Source organism: Nerophis ophidion, linkage group LG28 (genome assembly GCF_033978795.1).
Source record: "Nerophis ophidion isolate RoL-2023_Sa linkage group LG28, RoL_Noph_v1.0, whole genome shotgun sequence".
Taxonomy (NCBI): Eukaryota; Metazoa; Chordata; class Actinopteri; order Syngnathiformes; family Syngnathidae; genus Nerophis; species Nerophis ophidion.
In genome coordinates, this window is record NC_084638.1 from 3,345,589 (window position 1) to 3,360,411 (window position 14,823).

Here is a 14,823-nt window from a genome sequence, read left to right on the forward strand (position 1 = left end):
GTCGCGCTGAGACTGACTAACAATAAACCCACATAAGAAACCAAGAACTCGCCCCCGATCATTCTACAGTTAGAACGTGATTGGGCAGGCACTCTGTTTATATTGTGGGTCCACGCCCCATCCAGCTCCGCCTGAATTTCGGGAGATTTTCGGGAGAAAATTTGTCCCTGGAGGTTTTCGGGAGAGGCGCTGAATTTCGGTAGTCTCCTGGAAAATCCGGGAGGGTTGGCAAGTATGCATCCTAGTCACTGCCGTTGTGTCCTTGGGCAAGACGCTTTGTGCCACCCACACTGCTTTAAATGTAACTTAGATATTGGCTTTCACTAGAGAAAAGCGCTATATAAATATAATTCACTTAACTTCACTTATATTCGGAAACTTCTTGTAGTTTGTGGACGGTAGCAAGAGGAGGGTGGTGAGAAAAGAAAACGTGGCTTATTAAATGATGGATTCCTGGTCTGATGTCAGGCCTAAATCTGTTGTGAGGCAGTGTGTTGATTCAGCACTGGTAGCCACAAAAAAAAACAAAAAAAACCACGGCGCATAAAATGACAACAAGGGGGATCGGGCCCCCCAGAATAGTGTGCCAAGGGTGATTTGTACGCCTTCTGACACGCAGCGTCTGCCGCGCGCCTGCGGTTTTGGCCCGTCTTTGTCGGCTTTTTCATGACGTTAACGACTTCTGAGCGGGCGATGCCAGGCCCGGGATTTGACTTTGTAAGCATCTCTGCCTGTTTCCTCGCCGTGCGACAAGTGTTTGTTTACGTGGCGCCCCTGCTTCTTCCAACGAAACGCGTTCAAGCGTCATTCTCAGTTTTTTAAGTCGCTGTGGCGGTGTTGCAGGATTGCTGCCACCCCGTAGGCCAGGGATCCCCAAACTTTTTGACCCGGGTGCCGCATTCTGTTAAAAAAATTTAGCCGGGGGCCGGGTTTTTATTTATATATATATATATATATATATATATATATATATATATATATATATATATATATATATATATATATATATATATATATGTGTATATGTATGTGTGGGAAAAAAAATCACAAGACTACTTTATCTCTACAGAACTGTTTCATGAGGTGTTCCCTCAATCATCAGGCGATCTCAATGGAAGCATTCACATACCATGGTTTATATTAAGCACAGAACGGGTAGGTACAGGCAGGCGTAGGGTGTGGTGATTGGCTCACGTGTTACCTAGGAGGTGTCTCCATCGGTGACGCCATGCTGATACAATTTCACTGCCCTTGTTGAGGGATGACAGGTCTGGGCGGTATACAATAAACAGTTTCTCTTTTAAGCATAGGTTGAATCTTTTATTACCACTGTTGTAAGGTGTGCCGGATGCAAGAATTTGCCATGTTTTTGAATATTCAACATTATTTCTCTTTGAGGTTCCAAATGTGCTTGCTGAGTTCTGTAGAGTTCCGCAGATTTCGGTTTCTAAAAGAAGCCTTGTGATTGTTATTTCCTGACCTAACGTGTGTATATATACACAAACACACACACACACGTTAGGTCGGGAAATAGAAGAGGCTATTTCATCCCTACCTGTTTCGCAGGTTTCCCTGCTCTTCGGGGGATTTCATAATAACATAGGCTCCAGCAACCCCCCGTGACCCCGAAACGGATAAGCGGTAGAAAATAGATGCATATACACAAACCCCGTTTCCATATGAGTTGGGAAATTGTGTTAGATGTAAGTATAAACGGAATACAAGGATTTGCTAAATATTGCTATCTAGATGACCTTACCTCCCGGGCGCGATGGACGGCTGGGCAGCGCCTGAAGAGCTGCAGCCGACCGCCATGGCCCCCACACCCCCTCTCTGTTGCTAGATATCTCGAGATGTACGTTGCTTTGCCCCCACTCCAGTCTAGATTATATTTTTGTACTCACCTTTTCCCAGCTTTTACCTTTTTTCTATCTTTTACGGGGCACCTTGTTCCGTAACCCTGTATGCTGTTTGTTTGTTTCATCTCGAACGGGTTTGCCCTTTTTTTGTTCAAATAAAGCCAATAATGCCATTTTTTTGTGGCCCCCCCCTATATAGGAAAGTACGGAATCGTATCGAAATGCATTTTTTGGTACCAGTACTAAAGTATTGGTATCGGCAGAACCCTCTTTCTATATCGCTGATTCTCTCATTTTGCTGAACGTAGCTTGGCATTGTCTTGCTGACATAAGCAGGGGCGTCCATGATAACTTTGCTTGGATGACAACATATGTTGCTCCAAAACCTGTATGTACCTTTCAGCATTAATGGTACCTTCACAGATGTGTAAGTTACCCATGCCTTGGGCACTAATGCACCCCCATACCATCACACATGCTGGCTTTTGAACTTTACGTCGATAACAGTCTGGATGGTTCCCCTCCCCTCTGGTCCCGTCACACATGGACTTGGACTTTGGTTGTTTCTTCGACGCAGAGGATGATTTGCACGAGCCAGACGCGAATGTGAGTACATGTTGATTTTATTATCAAACAAGCAGACTACAACAAAAGGCAAACAAAGGGCGCGCACGAGGGCGGAAAACAAACTTGGCTAATGAAAAAAGGAAAGACTAGCACAGAGGCTATAACTGTAAACATGAAACAAAAACTTGCACTGTGGCATAAACAACAAAAACTAACGTGGCGTGGACAAAATGAAGAAATGTGGGAAGTTGCCAGGACGAAGACCGAAACAGAATGGCTTAAATAATGACTATGATAATGATTAACAGGTGTGAGAACTCCGTGACTTGGAGACAAGGTGGAAACTAATGAGTTGCTATGGAGATAAAGAAAACCAGGAAGTGCCAAAGCAGGAACACAAGTGTCCAAAAAACAAAACATGATCTATAGGCGTGACAGGTCTGGATGACACGATGTCCAATATTTCCAAAAAACAATTTGAAACGCGGACTCGTCAGACCACAGAACACTTTTCCACTTGGCATCAGTCCATCTTAGATGATCTCGGGGCCCAGAGAAGCCGGCGGCGTTTCTGGATGTTGTTGATAAATGGCTTTCGCTTTGCATGGTAGAGCTTTAACTTGCACTTACAGATGTAGCGACCGACTGTTTTTAGTGACGGTGGTTTTCTGAAGTGTTCCTGAGCCCATGTGGTGATATCCTTTAGAGATTGATGTTGTTTTTTTGATACAGGGTTCAAGTCGCGGCCATGTCGCTTACGTGGAGTGATTTCTCCAGATTCTCTGAACCTTTTGATGATATTATGGACCGTAGATGTTGAAATCCCAAAATTTCTTACAATTGCACTTTGAGAAACGCCGAACTTAAACTGTTTAACTATTTGCTCACGCAGTTGTGGACAAAGGGGTGTACCTCGCCCCATCCTTTCTTGTGAAAGACTGGGCATTTTTGACTATGATAATGATTAACAGGTGTGAGAACTGAGGACCGGGGCGTGACTTGGAGACAAGGTGGAAACTAATGAGTTGCTATGGAGATAAAGAAAACCAGGAAGTGCCAAAGCAGGAACACAAGTGTCCAAAAAACAAAACATGATCTATAGGCGTGACAGGTCCGGATGACACGATGTCCAATATTTCCAAAAAACAATTTGAAACGCGGACTCGTCAGACCACAGAACACTTTTCCACTTGGCATCAGTCCATCTTAGATGATCTCGGGGCCCGGAGAAGCCGGCGGCGTTTCTGGATGTTGTTGATAAATGGCTTTCGCTTTGCATAGTAGAGCTTTAACTTGCACTTACAGATGTAGCAACCGACTGTATTTAGTGACAGTGGTTTTCTGAAGTGTTCTTTAGCCCATGTGGTGATATCCTTTAGAGATTGATGTCGTTTTTTTTTATACAGGGTTCAAGTCATGGCTGTTCTGCTTACGTGGAGTGATTTCTCCAGACTCTCTGAACCTTTTGATGATATTATGGAGCGTAGATGTTGAAATCCCTAAATTTCTCACAATTGCACTTTTGGGAAACGCCGTTCTTAAACTGTTTGACTATTTTCTCACACAGTTGTGGACAAAGGGGTGTACCTCGCCCCATCCTTTCTTGTGAAAGACTGAGCATTTTTGACTATGATAATGATTAACAGGTGTGAGAACTGAGGACCGGGGCGTGACTTGGAGACAAGGTGGAAACTAATGAGTTGCTATGGAGATAAAGAAAACCAGGAAGTGCCAAAGCAGGAACACAAGTGTCCAAAAAACAAAACATGATCTATAGGCGTGACAGGTCTGGATGACACGATGTCCAATATTTCCAAAAAAACAATTTGTAACGCGGACTCGTCAGACCACAGAACACTTTTCCACTTTGCATCAGTCCATCTTAGATGATCTCGGGGCCCAGAGAAGCCGGCGGCGTTTCTGGATGTTGTTGATAAATGGCTTTCGCTTTGCATGGTAGAGCTTTAACTTGCACTTACAGATGTAGCGACCGGCTGTTTTTAGTGACGGTGGTTTTCTGAAGTGTTCCTCAGCCCATGTGGTGATATCCTTCAGAGATTGATGTCGGTTTGATTTCTCCAGATTCTCTGAACCTTTTGATGATATTATGGACCGTAGATGTTGAAATCCCTAAATTTCTCGCAATTGCACTTTTGAGAAACGTCGTTCTTGAACTGTTTGACTATTTGGAGTTGTGGACAAAGGGGTGTACCTCGCCCCGTCCTTTCTCGTGAAAGACTGAGCATATTTATGGAAAGCTGTTTGGCAACCACTTAAGCGGGATGTCCCACATAAGTGTTTGATGAGCATTCCTCAACTTTGTCAGTATTTTTTGCCACCTTTCCCAACTTCTTTGTCACGTGTCGCTGGCATCAAATTCTGAAGTTTATGATTATTCGCGGTTTATCAGTATCTAACACAATTTCCCAACTCATATGGAAACGGGGTTAATTTCACTAGTTTTCGGTATGTTTTTCTTTCCGAAAATCGAGTCTTTTTATGTTAGCCGAGCTTCCCTTGCATTCTTAGGGAAATCTCTACTGCTCAAACCACTTTTTTTTTTCTTTCTCCGGGTTTTTTAAATCATTAAACCCATAAAAAAAAAAATGCAAGCCCATGAATCTGTTTTTCTTGGTGGCCATCGTTGAGTTGTCATGTCCAATTGCCTCAAGTGTGTCGTGCTTTTTTTTTTCTTTTTTTTTTTTAAACACCAGTTTTCTTTCCAGTAGCCGAGGGAATTTATGTGGAACAAGTCAAACATCTCACCGATGTGGATTCCAGTTAGAGCGCCGTAGTCGACATCCTCCTCCCCTGGAAAAACTAGAGAGGGAAAACCATGAAATTTCATGCCCACAGATATCAACACAATGTACAACTATTTTTTTTTTTTTTTTTTTGCTTTGGAAATTTAAAATAATAGTCGGATTTAGGAATTGCATCCAGGATTGAAAAAACGAAAAGATTAATAACCAGAACATAATGTCATGTCTGTCTTGAGTTTCCAATACTAACCGTATGTCTTAGCTGTGTTTCTGGGTGTTGTTGATAAATGAGTTTTACTTTGCATGGTAGAGTTTTACCTTGCACTTACAGATGTAGCTACCAACTGTAGTTACTGACAGTGGTTTTCTGAAGTGCTCCTGAGCCCATGTGGTGATGTCCTTTACACTAATACCCAGTAATATGCCTGGGGATAGGTTGATTGGCAACACTAAATTTGGCCCTAGTGTTTGAATGTGAGTGTGAATGTTGTCTGTCTATCTGTGTTGGCCCTGTGATGAGCTGGCGACTTGTCCAGGGTGTACCCCGCCTTCCGCCCGATTGTAGCTGAGATAGGCGCCAGCGCCCCCCGCGACCCCGAAAGGGAATAAGCGGTAGAAAATGGATGGATGGATGGATGGATGTTTGGAGGAGAAAAGATGAGGCCTTAAATCCCAGGAACACTATACCTACTGTCAAGCATGGTGGTGGTAAAGCTAATATTACATACACATTAGAGTCATATAACTTGGAATGGGATACATTTTAACTGTTAGCATGCTAACGTTAGCAGGCTAACATCACAGGGCTAACTTTTTCTTTTGCTAATGTTACGGTTTTTTGTCTAATTCCACTATTGCGTAACTTGATATTTGACTATCAACAGACTGTGAAAACTTTTTTTTTTTTCAAACTTTTTTTTATATATGTGTGCTAGTTTTAGCTATTAGGCTGTTCTAGTGTGTATTTTTTTTTGTTTGCTCAATGTAAATTGCTTTTACAAATAAAATCTATTATTGTTATTATTATTATATGTTCAAGTGTGAAGTGCAATGGAAATACAATCTATTAGGCACAGTGGCCTTGTGGTTAGAGTGTCTGCCCCGAGACCGGAAGGCTTAAAAATCTTCTTTTTTTTTTTAAAAAGCCTTATTTTAGATATATGTTTGCTAGTTCTAGCTATGTGGCTGTTCTAGTTATTATTTATTTTTATTTATTTTTAATGCACTGTAGTATGTGGAACGCTTTCCCTGTCCACCTGAGGGCACCACAGACTGTGAAAACTTTTTTTTTCTAACATTTTTTTTAGATTTGTGTGCTAGTTTTAGTTTGTATTTTTAAAAAAAAATGTTTTATGCACTGTAGCACTTTGAGGTTGTTTGCTCAATGTAAATTGCTTTTACAAATAAAATCTATTATTGGTATTATTATTATATGTTCAAATGTGAAGTGCAATGGAAATACAATCTATTAGGCTCAGTGGCCTTGTGGTTCGAGTGTCCGCCCTGGGACCGGAAGATCATGAGTTCAAACCCCGGTGTCAGAGTTTGTTGTTGACAAACCCCAAGATGCAGAGAAGGAGGCAGGCATTGAATAGGAAAACATTATTTAATCAAAATAATGGAACAAGATACTAAAAAAAGGATAGAAATGACATTGACCCAGCAGTGACTGGAGGAACAAAGCAGGTAAAAATAGGAGTGGGCTGATTAATACCAGGTGTGGCCAGGTGCCAATCAGCCGCAGCGTAGGGGAAACAGCGCTCAGGGAGAAAGACAGGAAACAGACAAAATAAGAGCACTGACAGGAAATAAAGACTGGAAATACTACAAACACACACACAGGAAAAACTAAAACACAACCAAACTGTCAGGGGCAAGCCTGACACCCGGACCGAGTCGTACCAAAGACGATTAAAAAACGGGACCCGTCGCCTCCCTGCTTGAAACTCGGCATCAAGGGGTTGGAATTAGGGGTTAAATCACCAAAATTATTCCTGGGCGTGGCCACCGCTGCTGCTCACTGCTCCCCTCACCTCACCTAAACTTGGGGATGGGTCAAATGCAGAGGGTAATTTCACCACGCCTTGTTGGGACTTTAACTTTAAAATTAAAGAGGCATTTGTTTTGGGGGGGGCGGAATAGCGCCAGCAACTTGAGGGATCCAGGTTCGATTCCCGCTTTCGCCATCCTAGTCACTGGGCAAGACACTAAATGAAACTTAGATATTGGGTTTCACTATGTAAAAAGCGCTTTGAGTCACTAGAGAAAAGTGCTATATAAGTATAATTCACTTTATTTGTTGATTTATTTTTTTATTTGGCAAAAATTTGCATGTTTTTTATTTTTTAATGGCACCTGTTCAAGTACCGATTTGATACACATCCCTGATTATAAAGCAGTTACGTGAACAAAATATGTATTTGATGTCATTTTTTTCTGTTTGTCCAGGCTTTGCCATCTCCTGACCGCACGTGACCTTCTGCGCGAAACTCTCCCTCACAAAACCGGGCCCTGGTATGTTTAAAAGCTCTTTTGTGGGGAGAAAAAAAAAAGATCACCTGTGGCTTTGACTTGCTCGGCCTGGAACAGGGCTTTGGGTCGCTGCAGTGCAACTCTTCTGTAGGACCGTAAATCAAATTTGTGGGAAATGCCTTTTTTTTTTTTTCACAAATAATCCATCACCTCTCTTGGAGCTGCTGTGAGGGGATGAGTCCCGCTCGGGTGTTGTTGACACCGACGTGGCAAGCCTGCCACCAGGCGTCGTCCTCCATGGTGGCAATCTGCAGTATGTCGCCTCTTTTAAAGGCGATCGCTGCGTCCTTGCACGGCACGGCCGGATCCTCGTTTGGGTTGTAGTCGAAGAGAGCTCTTACAAACAACTAGGGGGAAAGAAATCATGTAGGCTTTTTTGAAATGACAATAACTCGGTGTGAAGAGGCGGCGCGGCAGGGCACGCCCAAGATGGTGGCAAGGAGGCGGAGGATGCGAGCAAGAGGCGAGCAACGTCACAGTCAAGTTCAGGTGCGTGGATCGCACACCGGGACACGATTAACTTATCTCCTCTCAATTTTAAAAGGGGAGAGGGAGGAGAGAGCGGGGCAGAAGGAGGAGGAGCAAGTACGACGGAGACGCAGCCAACTGAGCGACACAGAGGAGTGACGGCGCAAAAGACTTCTCTGATTGCAAAATAAACGAGAGTCAAACTTGAAAAAGAGATGTCCTTCCTTGGTGGTTGGTGGAACCCGAGCGACGACAGCGTGAGTCATCCACATTCTTTTCTACCTTCTTATCTTCGGGAGCTGGCATTGCTGTCGGCTGCTTGCTGCGAGGCCGGCCAGCGCACCAATGACAGCCCAAAGGGGATCGTCCTCCCCCGCCTCCGGTGGTCCAGCCAGGTTGGGCGCCAAATGTGGACGACTCACGCTGTCGTTGCTCGGGTTCCACCAAACTCCAAGGAAGGACATCTGTTTTTCAGGTTTGACTCTCGTTGATTTTGCAATCAAGGAAGTCTTTTGCGCCATCGCCGCTCCTCCGTGTCGCTTAGTTGGCCGCGTCTCCGTCGTACTTGCTCTTTAGCCACTGCTGCGGGCTCTCCGCCTCCTTCTTTCCCGCTCTCTCCTCCCTCTCCCCTTTTATACATTGAGAGGAGATAAGTTAATTGTGTCCCGGTGTGCAATCCACGCACCTGAAATTGACTGTGGCGTCGCTCCCGGCACGCCCCACCTCGCCTCTCGCTCGCATCCTTCGCCTCCTTGCCGCCCTGCCACTCCGTCGGACCGGCGCATCTTTGCACGGCATGGCCGGATCCTCATTTGGGTTGTAGTCGAAGAGAGCTCTTACAAACAACTAAGGGGAAAGAAATAATGTAGGCTTTTTGGAAATGACAATAACTCGGTGTGAAGAGGCGGAGCCGACGGTCCGATGGAGCGGCAGGGCACGCTGGAGCCCGGCCCAAGATGGCGGTAAGGAGGCAGATAATGCGAGCGAGAGGCAACGCCACAGTCAAGTTCAGGTGCATGGATCGCACACCGGGAAACAATTAACTGATCTCCTCTCAATGTATAAAAGGGGAGAGGGAGGAGAGAGCGGGCCAGAAGGAGGAAGAGCAAGTACGACGGAGACGCGGCCAACTGAGCGATACGGAGGAGTGAGCAGCAGGAGCGGCGACGGCGCAAAATACTTCCTTAATTGCAGAATAAACGAGAGTGAAACCTGAAAAAGAGATGTCCTTCCTTGGTGGTCGGTGGAACCCGAGCGACGACCGCGTGAGTCGTCCACATTCTTCTACCCTCTTATTTGCTGCGAGGCCAGCCAGCGCACCAATGAGAGTCCACAGGGGATCGTCCTCCCCCGCCTCCGGTGGTCCAGCCAGGTTGGGCGCCAAATGTGGACAAGTCACGCTGTCATTGCTCGGGTTCCACTGACCACCAAGGAAGGACATCTGTTTGTCTGGTTAGACTCTCGTCGCCACTCCTCCGTGTCGCTCAGTTGGCCGCGTCTCCGTCGTACTTGCTCTTTAGCCACTGCTGCAGGCTCTCCTCCTCCTTCTGCCCCGCTCTCTCCTCCCTCTCCCCTTTAATACACTGAAAGGAGATAAATTAATTGTGTCCCGGTGTGCGATCCACATACCTGAACTTGACTGTGGCGTCGCTCCCGGCACGCCCTGCCTCGCCTCTCGCTCGCATCCTCCGCCTCCTTGCCGCCATCTTGCCTCTCCACACTCTGATTGCATTAATAATGATCTATGCAGATGACTTACAAAAATAACACCAATGAAGTCGGCACGCTGTGTAAATGGTAAATAAAAACAGAATACAATGATTTGCAAATCCTTTTCAACCTACATTCGACTTAACGTTATTTTTTGGGGAAAATATTAGCTCATTTGGAATTTAATGCCGGCGACGTGTTTAAAAAAAGCTGGCACAAGCGGCAAAAAAGACTCAGCACGTTGAGGAATGCTCATCAAACGCTTATGTTATGAGAGTAGCGTAGCTCTCGGGTAAATCCGAGCTGACATCGCTTGACACGACAAGTGATGAATAATCCCACTTGTAATCACAGCGTTGAAAATAATGTTCAGAATATAAAACATTCTCATGCATTTTTTAATCCATCCGTCCGTTTTCTACCGCGCCTGTTCAAGAAGTTGCGTTAATGGTAAGAAGTCATTTATTTATCGTCGGGACCCAGGATGGACCGCTCGCCTGTATCGGTTGGGGACATCTCTACGCTGCTGATCCGCTTGAGATGGTTTCCTGTGGACGGGACTCTCGCGGCTGTGTTGGAGCCACTATGGATTGAACTTTCACAGTATCATGTTAGACCCGCTCGACATCCATTGCTTTCGGTCCCCTAGAGGGGGGGGGGGGTTGCCCACATCTGAGGTCCTCTCCAAGGTTTCTCATAGTCAGCATTGTCACTGGCGTCCCACTGGATGTGAATTCTCCCTGCCCACTGGGTGTGAGTTTTCCTTGCCCTTTTGTGGGTTCTTCCGAGGATGTTGTAGTCGTAATGATTTGTGCAGTCCTTTGAGACATTTGTGATTTGGGGCTATATAAATAAACATTGATTGATTGATTGATTGATTGATATTGTTGGTTAGCGAGGGGTTTGCCCTACTGTGGGTTCTTCAGACCACCAAGCACCGACGAAAGAGCCTGTTTCAAGGTTACAATATTGTTTTATTTTTCAATTCTCTTTTTCTCTTTCGTCCTCGCTCGAGCTCTGGCTCCAGCTCCAACCCTGTCTCTCCTCCTGGCTGCTGCTTATAAACAGAGCGACGGGTGATTAGATAACAAGGCCAAGGTGGACCATCTAGGCACCTCTCGCCGATTTCCAGGTCGGTCCTGGCAACACCCTGCTTTGCTGCAGGCCCGCGGGCCACGCCCCTTCCACAGTTATTACAAAGATTAAGAGACCTAGTTTACTCTAAAAATGTTGGTTTTACTTAAAAATAAACACGTTTAGTTGTGTTCAGTGGTAAAAAAAAAATATTCTATGGCTCTTACGGAAATACATTTTAAAATATTTGGTTTCTTGGCTCTCTCAGCCAAAAAGGTTCCCGAGCCCTGGACTAGTGTTTTGGTGGACCGGCTGTGTGCAGACATCGAAAAAAGTTCCGATTTGCTACGAATCGCCGGACTCGTCGTTTACCCTGTAGTCCGGAGCTGTGGAGACCCACTGCCGGGTAAAGTGAAGTCCTCGACTACGGTCTGGGAGTCAGAAGCAGGAAAGGTGCTACATTTATTTGAACAGGCTCATTGTGAGCAAGTGGTGTCCATGATCGGGTAGAAAAGCAGCTTCCGTGAAATGTTCAGTCGTTCACAAGCAAGGACGGGGCGAGGGTCACCGCTTTGTGAACACATGCGTGAGCAAATTGTTTAAGAACATTTGTCAATCAGCTATTGCAAGGAATTTAGGGTATTTAGTACCATCAAAAAGTTCAGAAAATCGGGAGAAATCACTGAAAACCAACCGGTCCTGAATCAAAAATCGACATCAGTGTGTAAAGGATATCACCACATGGGCTCGTGTTACAATGCAGACGGGCTTCACAATCATTCCAGCGACGGTTATTTCGATCAAGATGGGACCCTTTAGGCAGCTGCCGTCATGTAACACACAAACCGCGGGATTAGGTTATCCAAACTCGCGTTATTTCCAACAGATGGCGTCGCTTTGGAAGCGAGTCGCCGTGGAAAGAGCATCCTGTGTAGTCGACAACAATCAAGGCTGGGGCGTAGTCCTGTTGTGTGGAAAACTGGAACATGTTGGATCGGCGGTCTCGCTCCAGTTTAGTTTTGGGATCAGTACCAGCTGCTGTTCCCCGTTATTGGTTTTTCGAGATAATTCGGCGCTCACACAGAAAAAACTCATACTAGAAGTATGTCAAAATAGTTTGAACGTTGGAATGGTTTGAATGTCGAAGAGTTTGAATTCCCAGCAAAACGGGAATTTGGTTTGGAACTTGGGAACGTGTTAGTTTGAATGTCCAGGATGAGTGGAATGGTTTGAATAGGTTGGAAAGGAGTAGTCCAACTTTAGAATGGTGGAAATAGGTGACCAAAAAAACGTTGAACGTGGAAAAAATGGTATTTTGAATGTCTACCTTTTTGAAACCAAGAGCTACTTCTTGGGTACTGATTAATGCGAAGGGCTACCGGTTTGATACACATTGCCAGAAAAAGCCAATTTGCTCAATGTACCTTTTAATAAATAAATCAGTGTGTAAAGGATATCACCACATGGGCTCGTGTTACAATGCAGACGGGCTTCACAATCATTCCAGCGACGGTTATTTCGATCAAGATGGGACCCTTTAGGCAGCTGCCGTCATGTAACACACAAACCGCGGGATTAGGTTATCCAAACTCGCGTTATTTCCAACAGATGGCGTCGCTTTGGAAGCGAGTCGCCGTGGAAAGAGCATCCTGTGTAGTCGACAACAATCAAGGCTGGGGCGTAGTCCTGTTGTGTGGAAAACTGGAACATGTTGGATCGGCGGTCTCGCTCCAGTTTAGTTTTGGGATCAGTACCAGCGGCTGTTCTCCGTTATTGGTTTTTCGAGATAATTCGGCGCTCACACAGAAAAAACTCATACTAGAAGTATGTCAAAATAGTCTGAACGTTGGAATGGTTTGAATGTCGAAGAGTTTGAATTTCCAGCAAAACGGGAATTTGGTTTGGAACTTGGGAACGTGTTAGTTTGAATGTCCAGGATGAGTGGAATGGTTTGAATAGGTTGGAAAGGAGTAGTCCAACTTTAGAATGGTGGAAATAGGTGACCAAAAAAACGTTGAACGTGGAAAAAATGGTATTTTGAATGTCTACCTTTTTGAAACCAAGAGCTACTTCTTGGGTACTGATTAATGCGAAGGGCTACCGGTTTGATACACATTGCCAGAAAAAGTCAATTTGCTCAATGTACCTTTTAATAAATAAATCAGTGTGTAAAGGATATCACCACATGGGCTCGTGTTACAATGCAGACGGGCTTCACAATCATTCCAGCGACAGTTATTTTGATCAAGATGGGACCCTTTGGGCAGCTGCCGTCATGTAACACACAAACCGCGGGATTAGGTTATCCAAACTCGCGTTATTTCCAACAGATGGCGTCGCTTTGGAAGCGAGTCGCCGTGGAAAGAGCATCCTGTGTAGTCGACAACAATCAAGGCTGGGGCGTAGTCCTGTTGTGTGGAAAACTGGAACATGTTGGATCGGCGGTCTCGCTCCAGTTTAGTTTTGGGATCAGTACCAGCGGCTGTTCCCCGTTATTGGTTTTTCGAGATAATTCGGCGCTCACACAGAAAAAACTCATACTAGAAGTATGTCAAAATAGTTTGAACGTTGGAATGGTTTGAATGTCGAAGAGTTTGAATTTCCAGCAAAACGGGAATTTGGTTTGGAACTTGGGAACGTGTTAGTTTGAATGTCCAGGATGAGTGGAATGGTTTGAATAGGTTGGAAAGGAGTAGTCCAACTTTAGAATGGTGGAAATAGGTGACCAAAAAAACGTTGAACGTGGAAAAAATGGTATTTTGAATGTCTACCTTTTTGAAACCAAGAGCTACTTCTTGGGTACTGATTAATGCGAAGGGCTACCGGTTTGATACACATTGCCAGAAAAAGTCAATTTGCTCAATGTACCTTTTAATAAATAAATCAGTGTGTAAAGGATATCACCACATGGGCTCGTGTTACAATGCAGACGGGCTTCACAATCATTCCAGCGACAGTTATTTTGATCAAGATGGGACCCTTTGGGCAGCTGCCGTCATGTAACACACAAACCGCGGGATTAGGTTATCCAAACTCGCGTTATTTCCAACAGATGGCGTCGCTTTGGAAGCGAGTCGCCGTGGAAAGAGCATCCTGTGTAGTCGACAACAATCAAGGCTGGGGCGTAGTCCTGTTGTGTGGAAAACTGGAACATGTTGGATCGGCGGTCTCGCTCCAGTTTAGTTTTGGGATCAGTACCAGCGGCTGTTCCCCGTTATTGGTTTTTCGAGATAATTCGGCGCTCACACAGAAAAAACTCATACTAGAAGTATGTCAAAATAGTTTGAACGTTGGAATGGTTTGAATGTCGAAGAGTTTGAATTTCCAGCAAAACGGGAATTTGGTTTGGAACTTGGGAACGTGTTAGTTTGAATGTCCAGGATGAGTGGAATGGTTTGAATAGGTTGGAAAGGAGTAGTCCAACTTTAGAATGGTGGAAATAGGTGACCAAAAAAACGTTGAACGTGGAAAAAATGGTATTTTGAATGTCTACCTTTTTGAAACCAAGAGCTACTTCTTGGGTACTGATTAATGCGAAGGGCTACCGGTTTGATACACATTGCCAGAAAAAGCCAATTTGCTCAATGTACCTTTTAATAAATAAATCAGTGTGTAAAGGATATCACCACATGGGCTCAGGAACACTTTAGAAAACCACTGCCAGTAATTACAGTTTGTCTCTACTACGTGCAAGTTAAAACTGTCGCGATCCGTGACTCGGATCTTCACATACTATTGTTTATTTTTCCATCTTTGGTCTCATTTTCCGTTTGATCAGTTTATTTCCCGTTTCGTCCATCACCATGGTTACTTATTAGTTTCAGCTGTTACTCCCGGTTCCTGCACACCTG

The 14,823-nt window shown here is 44.8% G+C and overlaps 1 protein-coding gene and 1 long non-coding RNA gene across 3 annotated transcripts in view; one reads left to right on the forward strand and one right to left on the reverse strand.

Moving 5' to 3' along the window:
- LOC133545130 (MAGUK p55 subfamily member 7-like) overlaps positions 1 to 14,823 on the reverse strand; it is a 149,760-nt gene that overhangs the window by 29,826 nt on the left and 105,111 nt on the right. For both annotated transcript variants that reach the window (XM_061890487.1, XM_061890486.1), the window contains 3 exons: positions 7,871 to 8,067; positions 7,747 to 7,805; positions 5,193 to 5,246 (listed from right to left, as the gene is read on the reverse strand). In XM_061890487.1, coding sequence (XP_061746471.1) covers positions 5,193 to 5,246; positions 7,747 to 7,805; positions 7,871 to 8,067 — 310 coding nt within the window. The remainder of the gene's footprint in view (positions 1 to 5,192; positions 5,247 to 7,746; positions 7,806 to 7,870; positions 8,068 to 14,823) is intronic.
- LOC133545133 (uncharacterized) overlaps positions 2,322 to 14,823 on the forward strand; it is a 56,909-nt gene continuing 44,407 nt past the window's right edge. Inside the window, exons 1-2 of the long non-coding RNA XR_009804735.1 lie at positions 2,322 to 2,465; positions 7,637 to 7,702. This is a non-coding gene — a long non-coding RNA (uncharacterized LOC133545133). The remainder of the gene's footprint in view (positions 2,466 to 7,636; positions 7,703 to 14,823) is intronic.